Below are 14,515 nucleotides of genomic sequence, written 5' to 3' on the forward strand. Positions count from 1 at the left end.
TGTTTTGACTGGCTGACTTTGGGAACTGAGTTTCAGTCTAGGAAGATTCTTGCTAGAGGTCGCAGCTAATAAACATTGCTGAACTGAATCTGCATGGTCTCCTGGAGTTCTTTGGGCTAGGCCTGACAGGCTCCATGTTCAGTCCCATGGGTTAGCAGATAACAGCTTGGGTCACATAGCATTCTACATGATAATACATCTTGCTTGTTTGGCTCAGTGTGTTGGATAAACGCAGTCAATGTGCTGGATATAGGCCATGGCTTACCGCTTATAGGAACCCATCCATTTGTGGCTTAGTCAGTAAAGTTATCTCTGGTTTAGCACTGTGTGTGAACGTTGCCTCTCAATTGATCTTGCTTGGCTTTGTCTCCTCATCTTTATTTAAGGACTGTTTTTGGACATTGTATTTGGAAAGAATACAAAGGGAGAAAGAAATAATGCTATAATTCTAGTCTCCTAACTTGCTTTTAGATTGAGAAGCAGCGCAATGATCTGTCCCGGGAACTGGAAGAACTCACCGACAGACTTGAAGAGGCTGGAGGAGCAACCACAGCTCAGGTAAACACACATCCATCCAGGCAGCAGATGGCTGTGCTCGTTTTACACACTGGGGAACTGAGCCGGCAAAGAGTGCATCGTCCATAGCACCCCCAGCAATTCCTCTTTCGTACGGCCTTCAAGTGCAGGAAGTCAAGACGGGTCAGAGGATGTTTGGGACAGCACGTCAAAGTAGCGTTGATTGATTATTTTGGAAGAATGGCCAAAAAGAAAGGATTGAGTAGAGGTGTTGATATTGGTATCCGTTCTTTGGGGGGGGGGGTCATTTAAATCCCATGTTTAAAAAGCAACTTTTTCGGAAATAATCAAGCAACCATAAAAACAATACCGGTTCGACCAAATTATGATGCCTTTACAGCATTCATAGTGTAGCTACCTAACGTAAAAGTCCTTGGCCAACATTGGAATTTCACAACAATAGAATAGTCCTGATCAGAACAAATCAAGTCTTTTTTATGGTCATAGACCAGCATAAATTGTCCTCATCAGTGGTAGCTTTCCTCATGACCTCAGAGTCCAAGAAGATTTCTAAAGACCACAAGAGTCCTTGAAATAACCTCATTCTAATTTGTCTAAAGCAGCTTTTCTCAACCTTGGCCACTTTAAAATGTGTGGACTTCAACTCCCAGAATTCCCCAGCCAGCCTTGCTGGCTGGGGAATTCTGGGAGTTGAAGTCCACACATCTTAAAGTGGCTAAGGTTGAAAAACGCTAGTCTAAAGATTTGAAATCTGGGAAAAGGAGGATTCAAGGTGTATCCCAGAAATGAACTGGCTTCATTTCAGTTGTGGGAAAGAAGACAGGATCAAAGGGATGGTGATTCTTACATATTCCCACCCTGCCCTCTGCTCCCAGATCGAGCAAAACCGCAAGCGGGAAGCTGAGCTGCTTAAACTTCGGCGAGAACTGGAAGAAGCCGCCTTGCAGAGCGAGGCCACGGCTTCCACCCTGCGCAAGAAGCACACCGACGCCATGGCCGAGATGACAGAACACCTTGAGAACCTGCAGAGGGTCAAGTCCAAGTTGGAGAAAGACAAGCAGGTCATGAAGGCCGAGATTGATGATCTCAGTAGCACCATGGAAAATATCCAGAAATCCAAGGTAAGTTGAATGAGAGAAAACACCATTGTGCTAGGCTAGGGACCCCAATCTCATGGCTTGGATTCCTAACCAGCATCTTCTCTTTGATATCTTAGCCATTTGCCATAGGGTGAATTACTCTCATTAAAGAGACCAGGTCAAAATCAGGAACACAGTAGATTTTACTGGCTCCTTTTATTGAGCTATTAGCCACCTGTAGCAGAGGCCCTGATGCAATAGGCCAGAAACCTGTATCTTTTCCCCCCATCAAGAGAAAGTGTCATGGGCAGAAGAGACTATGAAAGGGGAAACAAGAAAGATTCAAGATCCAGCTCTGAATACTTTTCCTACTCCTATGTATTGACCAGTCTTGCAATGTAGGCTTTTTCTCTTTTCATCCCTCTGACTGGAAGACAAAGTATCAGGGAAGTCCTAACTACTTACTTCTAAGGGTTGTAGTTGCTTTGTAGAAATGTAAGAATGAAATCTGGATCATTCTGAAATTGCCTCCTCCTTTGTATCCTTGCAGATTAATGCCGAGGCTCACGTCCGCAGATTGGAGGACAACCTGGCCGAAGCCAATGCTCGGTTGTCTGAGTTGGAAAGGAATCAAGCAGAAATCAATGCTGTCAGGAACAGACTCCAAGGTTGGTTTCCTTGGGTGATCTCCAGACTTCCACAGTTTTCCACCATGACCCCCTCACCCCATAATTCCAGCCTCAAGTCCTTTAACATGAGGTGCTGTAATCCACCCATGTGTCTTTAGTTTTTAGTCCGTACCTTAAAGAAAGTGTGATTCCCTCAAGGAAAAGTTAGATTCAAGATGGGTGACCTCTGAAGGCCAGACTTGATTCATCCTGTGACTTTCTTTTTCTGCTGCTCCAGCTGCATCACTGACTTATGGTGAATTGATGTCCAAAACTCGGCGCAAGATTTCCTTGCACGTGCTGCAAAAGCTATGGGTTGCATTCTAGATTAGACCTAGCTCAGCTAAAGAAGAAAAAAATAGAGACAGAAGAAAGGTTTTCAATCTACTCACTAATCAGAAAAAAAATCTCACCCCCACTCCCTTGCATGTGACCTCACCCATGCGTCCCATCTTCTACAGCCCCATAGAGTGAAGTTCAGTCCCCTGGCCATTCAAAGAGTGCTCATGCCAAGTGAAGCATTGGCCAACCAAGCATCAGTGAGATGGGCAGCCAAATAAATAAATAAATAAATAAATAAATAAATAATCCAGTTCTCCATTCCTCTTTTAATCCTTCCCCTGCAGCTGAGAACAATGAGCTGAGCCGTGAGCAGGAAGAAGGCCAAACTCGGCTCAACCAGGTCCTTCGTGTCAAGACATCCCTCACCTCTCAAGTGGATGACTTCAAGCGGCAGCTGGATGAAGAATCAAAGGCAAGGCCTAGGAACGATGGGCGCATCTGCTTACTAAAATTAAAATAATGGAAACCAAGCACAAAGACAAATAAATAGGGAGTCCAAGTTCACCTATGTCAGCCTTACTAGGTAGACCAGACAGGAAACATGACTAGATAAGCTAATTCTACCTTATTATAAAGCTACATTAACAGAATCTTGCAAATCTGAAAGTACATCTCTCCTGCCATCTCCTTTTCAGCCTGAGAAACTAGGGAGGGTCGCTTCTGAGTCTCTTGCTCCACCCACTATGCAGCTGTGGGCTATGCCCCCTCTTATCTGACCATTCCCTAGGCAGCATCTCTTTGCCCCATCTCCCAAGGTCTTTCCCACATACCATTGCATCCTAATTCTGGAGGTTGGGAAACACAGAATACAAAGATCACACAAGTTGGTGCTCTCCACATGGGTTTGGCCACAGATCCCATCATTCTGAAGAAACCCTCTTCATGGTGCTGTAGGTGAAACTGGGTGCCATAAAAAGCAATAGCATAATTTTTTGGACACCTGCAAAAAAATACAACAGACTAATCAATTTTGGCTTTTAGGAGGATGGTCAAAATCTGCCAGAAATTCCAAAATCAGCCATACTATAAAGCTTTGTTCTTTTTTGATAATTTAAAAAATAAAATGTTGTTGCTATTTATGATTTTCATCTGATTTGGGCTGAAGGTTTTACAATAGAACTGTAAACAAAGAAAAAGAAATATGGGAGAAATACATTAATCAGCTACCACTTTGGTGTCCTTAGGCCCGAAGTACTGCAGTGGTAAGTTTGGCCAACACCAAACATGACCTGGATTTGATCAAGGAGCAGCTGGAGGAAGAGCAGACAGGAAAAGCTGAACTCCAACGCTTAGTCTCCAAGCTCAACACTGAAGTTACAACCTGGAGGACCAAATATGAAACTGATGCCATTCAGAGAACTGAGGAACTGGAAGAGACTAAGTGAGTAAGGTGGCAGAATGTCAGGCCCAGCCCAAGAACAACAGGGAAACAGTCCAGCCAAGTTTAGTTCTTTTATTGCTTGCACCATATAGACAGAAACTTGCCAGATTAAAACTGTATTACTCTAACCTAGAGGATATACCCTGGGAAATTCTAGGGAGTGGCTATTCCTAAATCCCTTCCTCTTCCCACGCTCCTGCTCCGGACTGTGTTGTCTCTTGTCTCACCGCCCCCTTTCCTGGAATGTGCTCCCTCCTTCCTGAGAACCTGCTGTGTTACTGTAGCCCATAACATCACCTCCCCCTTCGTAGACACATTCCATCACATCGAGCAGGGTTGTAGGACTAGTACTCCCAGCAATCTGATGAGGGATTCTAAGAGCTATAGTTCAATGATATCTGGAAGGCAATCATTTCCCCTGTGTTGTTTGACTTAGGTCATATCTGGCGAGCCTTTTCTTGTCTTGCGGTCTTCTTGCAGGAGAAAACTGACTGCCCGTCTCCAGGAGGCAGAGGAAGCGGCTGAAACTGCACAAGCTCGGGTAGCCAGCATGGAGAAGAACAAGCAGAAGCTCCAGATGGAAGTGGAAGATCTAACTTTGGATCTTGAAAAGGTCAAATAACAAAGTCTTACTGCTGCTTCAGAAGATCATGGTCCCTTCTGGGCACTGATCCCCAACTGACCGGGTTTGCACAATGTGGTATGGTAGAAACAAGTAAAAGCTGAAATCCAGGGTAATAAAATCTACCCTGCAATTGTGGGTAGGTTTATTATTAGTTCTTTCTTATCCGGGAAGGCACTGAAGCCAAATAAACCCGTTTCCTCTACTGGAGGCTTAATAGGCTGTTTTGAGGCCATAGTTTGTTTAAAATAGAATAACAACAATTAGATTTGTTGTGAAATCTTGGAGACATGACTTTGGAGGACTCTAGAGGCAGCACAAATGGGTTTAAAGGGCTATGATTGCCCACCTCTGTTTAACATTATTATATTAACCCAAATGAAGCCACTGCGCTTAAGCTGTTAGCCACAAATTATAGCAACCATTCTTATTGATAAATATCCTGCCAGATTCAGCATCGATACCAAAAGAGGGTAGGGTTGGTTCCCTGGTAGAAAACTGCCCACCTTAAAAACAACTTTCCATCTGAACTACGAAGACCTAGAAACAAGGCTTGGAGTAAAAGCAAGATGATCAGAGGGGACATCCAGGTAGTGTGTAATGCTTCTTCTCCCTTCCAGGCCAATGCAGCCTGTGCGGCCCTGGACAAGAAGCAGCGGGCCTTTGACAAGATGTTGGCTGAATGGCAGCAGAAGTGTGAGGAGCTCCAATTAGAGCTGGACAATTCCCAGAAGGAGTGCCGCATATACATGACGGAGAACTTCAAGCTCAAGACAGCGTATGAGGAAGCCCTAGAGCAGCTGGAGTCGGTGAAGAAGGAAAACAAGACTCTCCAGGGCAAGTGGAGCAAGAGGGAATGTGCTAAGCTAGGGACCTACCTTCTAACAAATCCTGCTCTTGATCCACCTAGACATAGACTATGCAGAGCCTATTCTATGGCTGGGTGCATTCACATTTATATATATGTGTCTTTGTTATATTTGTGTGCACAGTATATGGATAGCAGGAATACGCAAGTTTTTCTGTGGTTCATGATTACACTTCTTTTAAATATTTTGTATTTGAGGGCTGCCACAGGCAGATTGAAGATGATAACATAAAGGAGCTAGGTTTTGGTCGACATTCCTCCTTTTGTCTCCAGCTGCAAAGAACTGGTGGCACCTCACCTCCCTTTAGGATAAGCCACAAATCTTAGTCTCCTGATTCCAGCAGATTCTAGAAATTATGCTGCAAAACTGGATTTCAGGGCACTGTATGGTCCACAGGTTTTCCAACCTTGGTATGAGGTATGTCACTTTTGCCCACGGGCCTACTTCTGCATACATATGTCCTATCAAGACCCCAAGTGACTTCATAGCGAGTTTTATTGCTGCAAAACAACTCTCCAGAGTACTGTATAAGAACCCAATCTAAAGCATCTCTGGAAAGAGGGCACATTTGCAATTGTTTGTCAGCTGTCAGCAGATGCAAAGAAATAAGCCATGTTGGGTTCAGCAGCCCCTCAAAGCTGTAATCCAGCTTCTTAACTATGACTCTCACTAGACCAGTGTGGGTGCCATGGGGAAAGTCCATGGTCCTGAAATTTAATGATCAGGTTGAATAAGTCTCACGTGTTCCTTTTTCTCTCAGAGGAAATCAAAGATCTAATTGACCAGTTGGGCGAGGGAGGAAGGAGTGTCCATGAACTACAGAAGTTGAAAAAGAAGTTGGAAATTGAGAAAGATGAGCTCCAGGTGGCCCTGGAAGAAGCTGAGGCTTCCCTTGAGGTAATGTTTAAAATGTTAGCATCTTTCATTTGTTTGGTAATTCTGGACCTTCTTCATCATCCATGGAGCCATCAGCATCCTTGTCTCAGAAAAGTGAGTCCAAGGATTCATACTCTCAAGGTAATGCAAAAGGTTACCTTGACACATCAGAAGAGCACTGGGATTCCTGTTTGGGGAAACTGAGGCCAGAGCCTGGCTGTCCCTGAGAGGTGACAAGATTTAGATGTGACTGCAGACTGCTCACAAGATGGAAGGCTTCTTCATATGAAAAGAACAAAAATAGCTGCTAGAAACTATTAGATATCTGGCTGGCTTAGTTTCCTTGTCTGACTACTGGTTTTATAAAAACAAGGATTTTTTAAGCAGGACAATAGATCCACCTGAGATGGGTAGGGCTATGATTGTCTGTTTGCAGAGCAATCTGGAGTTTAAAGCCTACTTTAGGACATACACTGAAGTGTGTTTCCTGCCTGTAATACTGTATAGGTATTGTGCCATTGGTTGGTGTCAGTAGGGATTAGGAGGGATCTAAGAACTATGGAAAAAATTGGGGCCTCCCTACCCCTGCCTTAACCCTAAAAAATCATGGTTCTGCTCCTCTGTTTGCTGACAGGTGGAAGAGAGCAAGCTGATCCGCATTCAGCTAGAATTGGCCCAAGTCAAAGCAGACATTGACAGGAGAATCCACGAGAAGGAGGAGGAATTTGAAGCCACAAGGTTTGGAACATTTATCTTCTCTTCAAGTCAGTATTCTCCATATGTGGTGGGATTCCCCTCCCATCTTCCTAGCTTGCACAGCTTCCAAATTGGTGTCACAATTCTCATTGTCCCCATACTGGCGATGTGGGTGGGGGTGATGGGATTTGTAGTCCAATGCATATGAAGAAAACCTCTAGGGACAGAATAGGCATGCTGTATAAAGAGTCGCCTTGTGTGAGATGGGCGGCTATATAAATATGATAAATAGACAGACAGACAGACAGACAGACAGACAGACTGCGGCTCTGCTGGCATGTTGGTAAGCCAGGATTTGCCTTAATGGTGGTTTGTTGAACAAATCATCGATTACATTGTTGAAGGAGAGCCAAGTGAGTCTATGGTAACCAAAACTTCTGATTTTTGGAAATTATAGTTTGTGCATCATGTTAAGTCACAACAGCTAGGTTCATTCAGTCCCGCAAGTCGTAAGGAAGATAGTTTTGTTTTGGCTTAGCATCCTGCAAGCATGCAGCTGCTGTGTTTTGTAAACTAGGGTTTTACTGCTTGGCACCATGTATAAATCCAGATCATTCTTCTGAAGTTTACATGTGGGATGACATGTCATACCAAACCAAAAGCTGACTGGCCATGAGATGATTCAGTGTGGGGTGAGAATTGATAACTTATGAAATGTGGTAGGATTTCCTTGGATGTCAAGATGTGCCTGGAACGGTATGACCTTTGCTCACCTTTGTAGGAAGAACCACCAGCGTGCCATCGAATCTCTGCAGTCTAGCCTGGAACTGGAGGCCAAAGGGCGAGCCGAGGCTCTGCGGCTGAAAAAGAAGATGGAGACAGACCTGAATGAAATGGAGATCCAACTGGACCATGCCAATAAGAACAACAGCGAGCTGGTCAAGACCTTAAAGAAACTCCAGCAGCAGATCAAGGTGAAAAGAGTTACAGGAAAGGGGACAAGAAGAACAAAAACAATAACATCTGAGTCTGCTTCCTGATATAGCAGCTCCTCCTCCTATTTTCCTCCCCACACCCATCCTATGAGATAGGTTGGACTGAAAGAGGGTCTGGTCCAAAGTCACCCAGGGAGCCTCTGTGGCTGAGAGGGGACTAGAACCTGGGCCTCCGTGCTCCTCATCCAACCCCTTCACCGCTCCACCTCACTGGCTCTCCTTGAGAGGGTTCCCACTGGTGGTTTCTCATCTTGCAGGAGCCAGGTTGAATGTTTAGCCAGGCCTTCAGAGCCAGTAAAAAGTAAGCTATCCTCAAACAAACAAACAAGCACATTTCAACATTTCAGATTGGAGATCTGCCTTCAAATCCTAGGCTGATTACTTCTTCATTTCTCCATGGCTGCTCGGCTGTTGGTACAACTCATCTTCAGGCCACAGCCCAGAAGGAATCAAGCTGAAGGCTTATTGCAGAGCAGACAATGGATTAGCAAAACTGTAATATATGTCCACCCGTAGGAACTTACCCAGTAAATTCCTTGAGGACTTCATTTGCCCATCTCCTTGCTATACATGAGCTTGTGTTTAAGGCAGGCCCCCTCTCCCCAAGTTTCTAGTCCTAGTTCTAGTCTAGATAACCGTGGAAGCTTAAAGGCAGCAGGTAGATTAAGATTCAGTACTGGACATACTTCTTGGACCTCCAAACATCCTGTTGATCGATCCCTGATGATTCAGACTAAGCATGTGCTTCTGACACCATTCTGCCTCCAGGATCTTCAGATCCAGATGGACGAAGATGCCCGCCAGCACGAAGAGCTGCGTGAGCAATACAATCTTCAAGAACGACGCCTCAGTCTTCTCCAGACCGAGTTAGAAGAGGTGCGCACTGGCCTGGAGGGCAGCGAACGCTCGCGCAAACTCATTGAGCAGGAATTGGTGGAAGTCTCCGAAAGGCACAACGAACTCAATGTTCAGGTAAGACAACTGCTGGTGGCCCCCACCTCTTGTGGGGAAGAAGGGGTGGGCATCGGTCCTTGTAATCAACTGAACTCATTAGGTCAAGAATCCAAAAGGGAGCTATAAAACAGAAACTGTGAAATTACAATATAATCATTCCAGGCAAGGAAATCATCTCCTGTTAAAATCCAGGATCACAGGCCATTGATTCTGTTTTTTATTTAAACAATCCTTTGGAGAATGGGTACCTTACTTAGATTTGGGCCATGGTACAGAGAAGGGAGGAAGAATTTAAATTCTTTAGTGCTTGGTGCTTCATCAATTCCTTTTCTGCATCAGCCTGACATTCCTCTCTTCCAACACATTTTTCTAGCTGCCTTGATTTTAAGCACCAGATCATACCGGAAAGATTGTTCTTGAGTATTTAGAGTTTCTGTTTTTTCACCTCTGGTTTTTGTTAACATACTCTTCTGTTGCTCACTGTTTGATCGCTTTGTTGTTTTCAATCATCTGTAATTCGGGCAGGGAATTCCAGTTACTGGGAGGGCGTTGAAAATAAGAAAAATTGATGTGGGCAAAGCATTGTTGATTTGTGAAAGGGGGCTAGGAGAATAAAGCCCCCTCCTCAAGGCTGTAGTTCCAACCTGGCTTGTACCTCCTTCCACACACATACTCCTTCTTGGCTTGGAAAAAAAACAGTGACGCAACTTATGAGACCCTCATCTACTTTTCACCATAAGCTGGCGATCCACCTTCTGTTATTTCACTTAACTGAGTCATCTCTATTGCACAAAAACACAGAATCCAAACTGTCCCTTGTAAGACAGTCTTTGAACCTGGTCGCTGTCTGAAGAACCATCTAGTTTCATTTAATGAAGGAGTTCTCAAGTTTTGGGCTACCACAGTCCCCTAAGATGATGTATGAATTTGCATGACTCTCCCCATGAATAAAAGTAATGATTTCATCACAGCTTGGGTTGGGCAAGAAAGAAATCTAACGCTGAGAACCATTATGTTTTAATCTCTATATTACACAAGTTCCCAAACTTTGCCATACCACAATCACCCAATCTGGCCTGGTGACCAGATACTGAGGGGCAACTCCTAGATTGAGTTTTGACAGTTTTGTAGCTTTCCTATGCAAACATGGTCCCTCTATAAGTTGCTGCCCATCCCCAAGGGGGGTCTTGAGCCATAGCTTGAGCTCCCCTGATTTAATGGATCCTGTTTTGACGCCTCCGCTTCCTTCTGCAGAACCAAAGCCTGCTGGTGATCAAACGCAAGCTAGAATCTGATCTCACGCGCATAACGACTGAACATGAGGAACTGATCAGTGAGTTCCGAACAGCAGATGAGAGAGCAAAGAAAGCCATGGCTGACGTGAGTTTGCAGTTCCTGGAGCTTGGGGAAAGCTTCAGTGGAGCATTTCCTTGAATGATAGAACCCTTTTCAAATGTGCACTTTGCCCCTGGTGGTTATAACTGTTGGCTAGACATGGGTTGCCTTGTCTTCATGAAGGCACATTGGATGGATCAGGGATAGACAACCTTGGTGCCTGCAAACCTTTCTCTGGGCACTTGCCAAAATTTTAAAATGAAAATATAATAATAAAGGCAAATCTGCCACCAGGCAAAGAACAACCTCCGGAATCATTTGGGGTTCCAAGAAGAGTTTTTGGTCTTACGTAGTTCCCACAGGCATTCCTGGAAAATAAAAATGGCAAGATGGACACTTCTTAGCACGTTGGGAGTGTCTTCTCTTACCCAAGAATAAGCTGAGAGGGAAGAAAGCAACTCAGGGGGCCAGAGAAGGGGGCAGGGAACCACCACACCATTTTATATTTTGGTAGAGATACGTTTTGTAGCTGGCCATGCTTATGGTGGCAGCCATTTTTGTGATCCTGCCCATGCCGTGTCCTCAAAAATGCCAAAGGAACACATGGACCTTGAAATGTTGCACTCTTGGAGTAGATCCAACCTGTGTAAAAGGCTGAGGAGAACCCTACTCTGAAATCTGTGGTGGATTTCTTTTACAAGTCGGCATCAAAATCAAATCTGCTGTCTCGTCATCTAGAAAGAGACAACTGCAACCCCATTCCCCTTCATGAGGTTCATGGACAAGAGCCAAGTGACAGATCTCCTCACTCATGGCCCCATTTTTTGGAACCCTCTTCCCTTGGAGGAAGTCCCTGCCTTACAACAATTTCAAAAATTCGGCAAAGCAGTGTTCTGACAGGTGTCTGGTACCTAGGTTATTTGTAACTGAATGGTTCCTCTGATGTGTTCGATTTTCAGTGATGATTTTTTATTGTCGTGTGTGATTCTCAGTGTCTTGTTTTTGTCATGACCCTATTTGGATTGAGGTGGACTGTAAATATTATAACGGGTATCAGTATTTATGCATTATTTAAGAAGGTTTGGGCGGAGATCGGTCCACCTCCAACTGTTCATCCCCCTTCATTTGCTGCGCCTCCAGGCCTCCCGCATGGCCGAAGAGCTTCGGCAGGAGCAGGATCACTCCATGCACTTGGAGAAGATCAAGAAGAACTACGAGGTCACCATCAAGGACCTGCAGGTCAAGATGGAAGAAGCTGAGCAATTGGCCTTGAAAGCTGGGAAACGCACCATCATGAAGCTGGAGACCCGGGTAAATACCTCTTCACTCCATCCCACTTTCAGTTTCTAAAGCTTCCCACTTTCTTGGTGGCATCAGGCCAGTATCATGCCTGTTATGACTCCCCCTTGGCTCCTTTGAGGTTGACCTCACAAGCTGGGCCTTGGTTTCCTTTTCAGATTAAGGAACTTGTGGCCGAACTGGATTCCGAACAAAAGCGCCACGTGGAGACGGTGAAGTTGCTGCAAAAGAACGAGCGACGTCTGAAGGAGCTGGTCTTCCAGACTGAAGAGGACCACAAGACCAACCAACGCATGCAGGAACTGGTGGAAAAACTGCAGAACAAACTGAAGACGTACAAGAGACAAATCGATGAGGCTGTATGTACCGTCGCTTTTTAAGCCTACTTCTTTTCACCCATCTCAGCATATATTACTTAAAAGGGAAGGGTGTGTAACTATGAGCCTTTTTTTCCTAACAACCATTTGTATTCAGTATAGTTAATGTGGGCCTCATTAATCCCCTTGAAGCAGTAACAATAATTTTATTTCTTTATTCGGTGCTTATAATTCAGTCCAGTACAGACACAGGATACAATAGTTGATGCAATATTATTTTACAATCAATTATAACACCATAATATAAAATAAGAAGCCTTTAAACTAAAAGGACCACAACATATTTATAATAATATTAACCTTGATAGGGTCAAAGTAACTAGAATGTATTTATTTATTTATTTGTTTGTTTGTTTGTTTATATTTTGAATTTAGACACTGCCCATGAGGAAGTGACTCTGGGCGGTTATTTATAATAATTAATTCATTTATAATAATTATAAATAAATTTTAATATTTATTTTAAAACCACTTCCTTGGTGGTTTTGAGGGTTCGATCTAACTCCAAAGGGGTTGATCTGCATCTTCCCAGCAACTTGCTCTCCTGACAAGAAAGAAAGAGATGGGGAGTGTCAAAAAGAGGGGGGAAATTGTGGAAATTCAGAAAAATAGGTGGCCCCGCCTACCACTTGCTTTAGTCACAGCCACCATGCTGGGAAAAGGTTTAAAAAATAATACAACAGCAGCCCTTGAAGTAATGCATCCCCCCTCCCCTTTGCTTTGGACCTTTGGATGAAATTTTATTTGTTTATTTGTTTATTTATTCATTCATTCATTCATTCATTCATTCATTCATTCATTCATTCATTCAACGTGTATATCCACCCATCTCACATAGGGGCCTCTGGGCATCTCACAGCAATTAAAACTGATTAACGGGAACTGCCCTTGAAACTTTCTTGTCTTCATTTTAGTGATTCAAAGTCTCTTTCCCATCCTAACCCCACTCCTCCCTGCAGGAGGACCAAGCAAATCAGAGCATGGCAAGATATCGGAAAACAGTGCACGAGCTGGACGATGCAGAAGAGAGAGCGGGAATGGCTGAGTCAGCTCTGAACAAACTCCGCACAAGGCACCGGCTCTCCGCTGGCAAAGCCTTCACTTCTGTGGAGATCATCCAGGTCTCCAAATCAGCCAGCTCCAAGTCAGCTGCGGAGGAATAAACATCCCCTTTGTCCTGCAACCGGTAGGTATGGCATTGTTTTGGCCATGGTGGCAGCAAAGAAACCCCAATTGACCAAGTTTGTGCAGGATGCTCATGCACAAACCCTGATTCTTGGGTTGCAACAGCTGGGCTGAGGTTCCCATGAAGAGCCAGCATCTTTTGCTGAGGGTCTGCTGTGTGGGGACTCAGCCGTTGCAAGAGAAAAGAAGAGGGCAAATTGGAAGGGAGGAGAAAGTGGGGTGGAAAACGTGTTTTGGAGATCTCATCAAGCACTTGGGCTAGGAAATCTTCACCTAGACCTGGAGTCCCCAAACTCTTCAGTTCATCGACCCCTTCAAGAAGTTTCAGTTTGTCGATCAACCCCCATACTTTGACAAATGGTATTATGAAGAACAACAACAGCAATAATAATAATTATTATTATAAGGTTGGAGACAATTATAATTAACCTCCAATAATAAGGTTGAAGACATAAATGGGAGACAAAAGCAAGCTCAACAAGAACAGCCAAAATGGAAGGCTGGGGTACTGGGTATCACTAGGGTACTGATCACTTTGGGGAACCATGATCTAGACTGAAGCCCAACCCTCCACCTTGACTGTCCTTGAGCTTGTTTTTGTCTCCCGTTTATGCTGTTGGTTTGTCTCCAACCTTGGTGTCTTCTTCTCTTCTGCCTTCCTCTCTCTCTGCTCTGGTTTGCCCCAGCTAAACCGCCTTTCCTTTGCAGTCTGATCAGCCAAGCATCTCAGATGATTGCAGCGTGGGAAGATCGCTTGCTACTGTAGGGATGACTGGAGCAGCCTGAAGACCTTTAAAAAGGCACTTGCAAGGAAGTAGATGAAGGAAAGTGGAAGGGAAGAGCTTCTTGGCCTCTGGGGGAAGAAAGAGAGTCCTCTAACCATCCGTGAGCACATGTCAGATTTTCTACACCAAGAAGTTGATGGACCATAGACAAGTTCTCGGGGTCAAAGGCTTCTGTTCTGTTTTGAATGCAGTTTGCTTGCGTTTTCATGTCAAGGACGGAAAACGTTCGGAGGGTCCAGCTTGGGCTGTCTCTTGTAAATACTACCCTACCTGGAATAATCTTCATGCTTAGTTGAATAAAGCTTCATCCTCTGGAAAAGAATCTTGTTGGACTCTTCTTTTCTCTTTTTCTTTTCTTTTTTCTCTTCTCTCTTCCCCTCCCCTCCCCTTCCTTTCCCTCCCCTCCCCTCCCCTTCCTTCCCCTCCCCTTCCCTGACATGGCTTAGATCTTGAACCAATGTATAAAAGAAACCTGTTTCCTTCTTCTTTCTACTGGGAATTTAGAGTCTCCTCCT

At 44.4% G+C, this 14,515-nt stretch overlaps 1 protein-coding gene across 1 annotated transcript in view; it reads left to right on the plus strand.

Annotated features, from left to right (window-relative positions):
* The window catches only part of MYH16 (myosin heavy chain 16), a 36,813-nt gene extending 22,502 nt beyond the window's left edge, over positions 1-14,311 (plus strand). The window contains exons 28-43 of the mRNA XM_088147767.1: positions 472-558; positions 1,413-1,658; positions 2,167-2,284; positions 2,911-3,038; positions 3,811-4,007; positions 4,488-4,620; positions 5,250-5,466; positions 6,259-6,395; positions 7,009-7,112; positions 7,852-8,044; positions 8,834-9,037; positions 10,274-10,399; positions 11,495-11,665; positions 11,812-12,012; positions 12,990-13,216; positions 13,924-14,311. Coding sequence (XP_088003893.1) covers positions 472-558; positions 1,413-1,658; positions 2,167-2,284; positions 2,911-3,038; positions 3,811-4,007; positions 4,488-4,620; positions 5,250-5,466; positions 6,259-6,395; positions 7,009-7,112; positions 7,852-8,044; positions 8,834-9,037; positions 10,274-10,399; positions 11,495-11,665; positions 11,812-12,012; positions 12,990-13,193 — 2,466 coding nt within the window. The 3' untranslated portion in view covers positions 13,194-13,216; positions 13,924-14,311. The remainder of the gene's footprint in view (positions 1-471; positions 559-1,412; positions 1,659-2,166; positions 2,285-2,910; positions 3,039-3,810; positions 4,008-4,487; positions 4,621-5,249; positions 5,467-6,258; positions 6,396-7,008; positions 7,113-7,851; positions 8,045-8,833; positions 9,038-10,273; positions 10,400-11,494; positions 11,666-11,811; positions 12,013-12,989; positions 13,217-13,923) is intronic.
* The last annotated feature ends 204 nt before the right edge of the window (positions 14,312-14,515 follow it).

This window comes from Python bivittatus, unplaced genomic scaffold, assembly GCF_059951505.1.
Source record: "Python bivittatus isolate LINGU-HERP-01145 unplaced genomic scaffold, Pbiv_v1 ctg000560_np1212, whole genome shotgun sequence".
NCBI lineage: Eukaryota > Metazoa > Chordata > Lepidosauria > Squamata > Pythonidae > Python > Python bivittatus.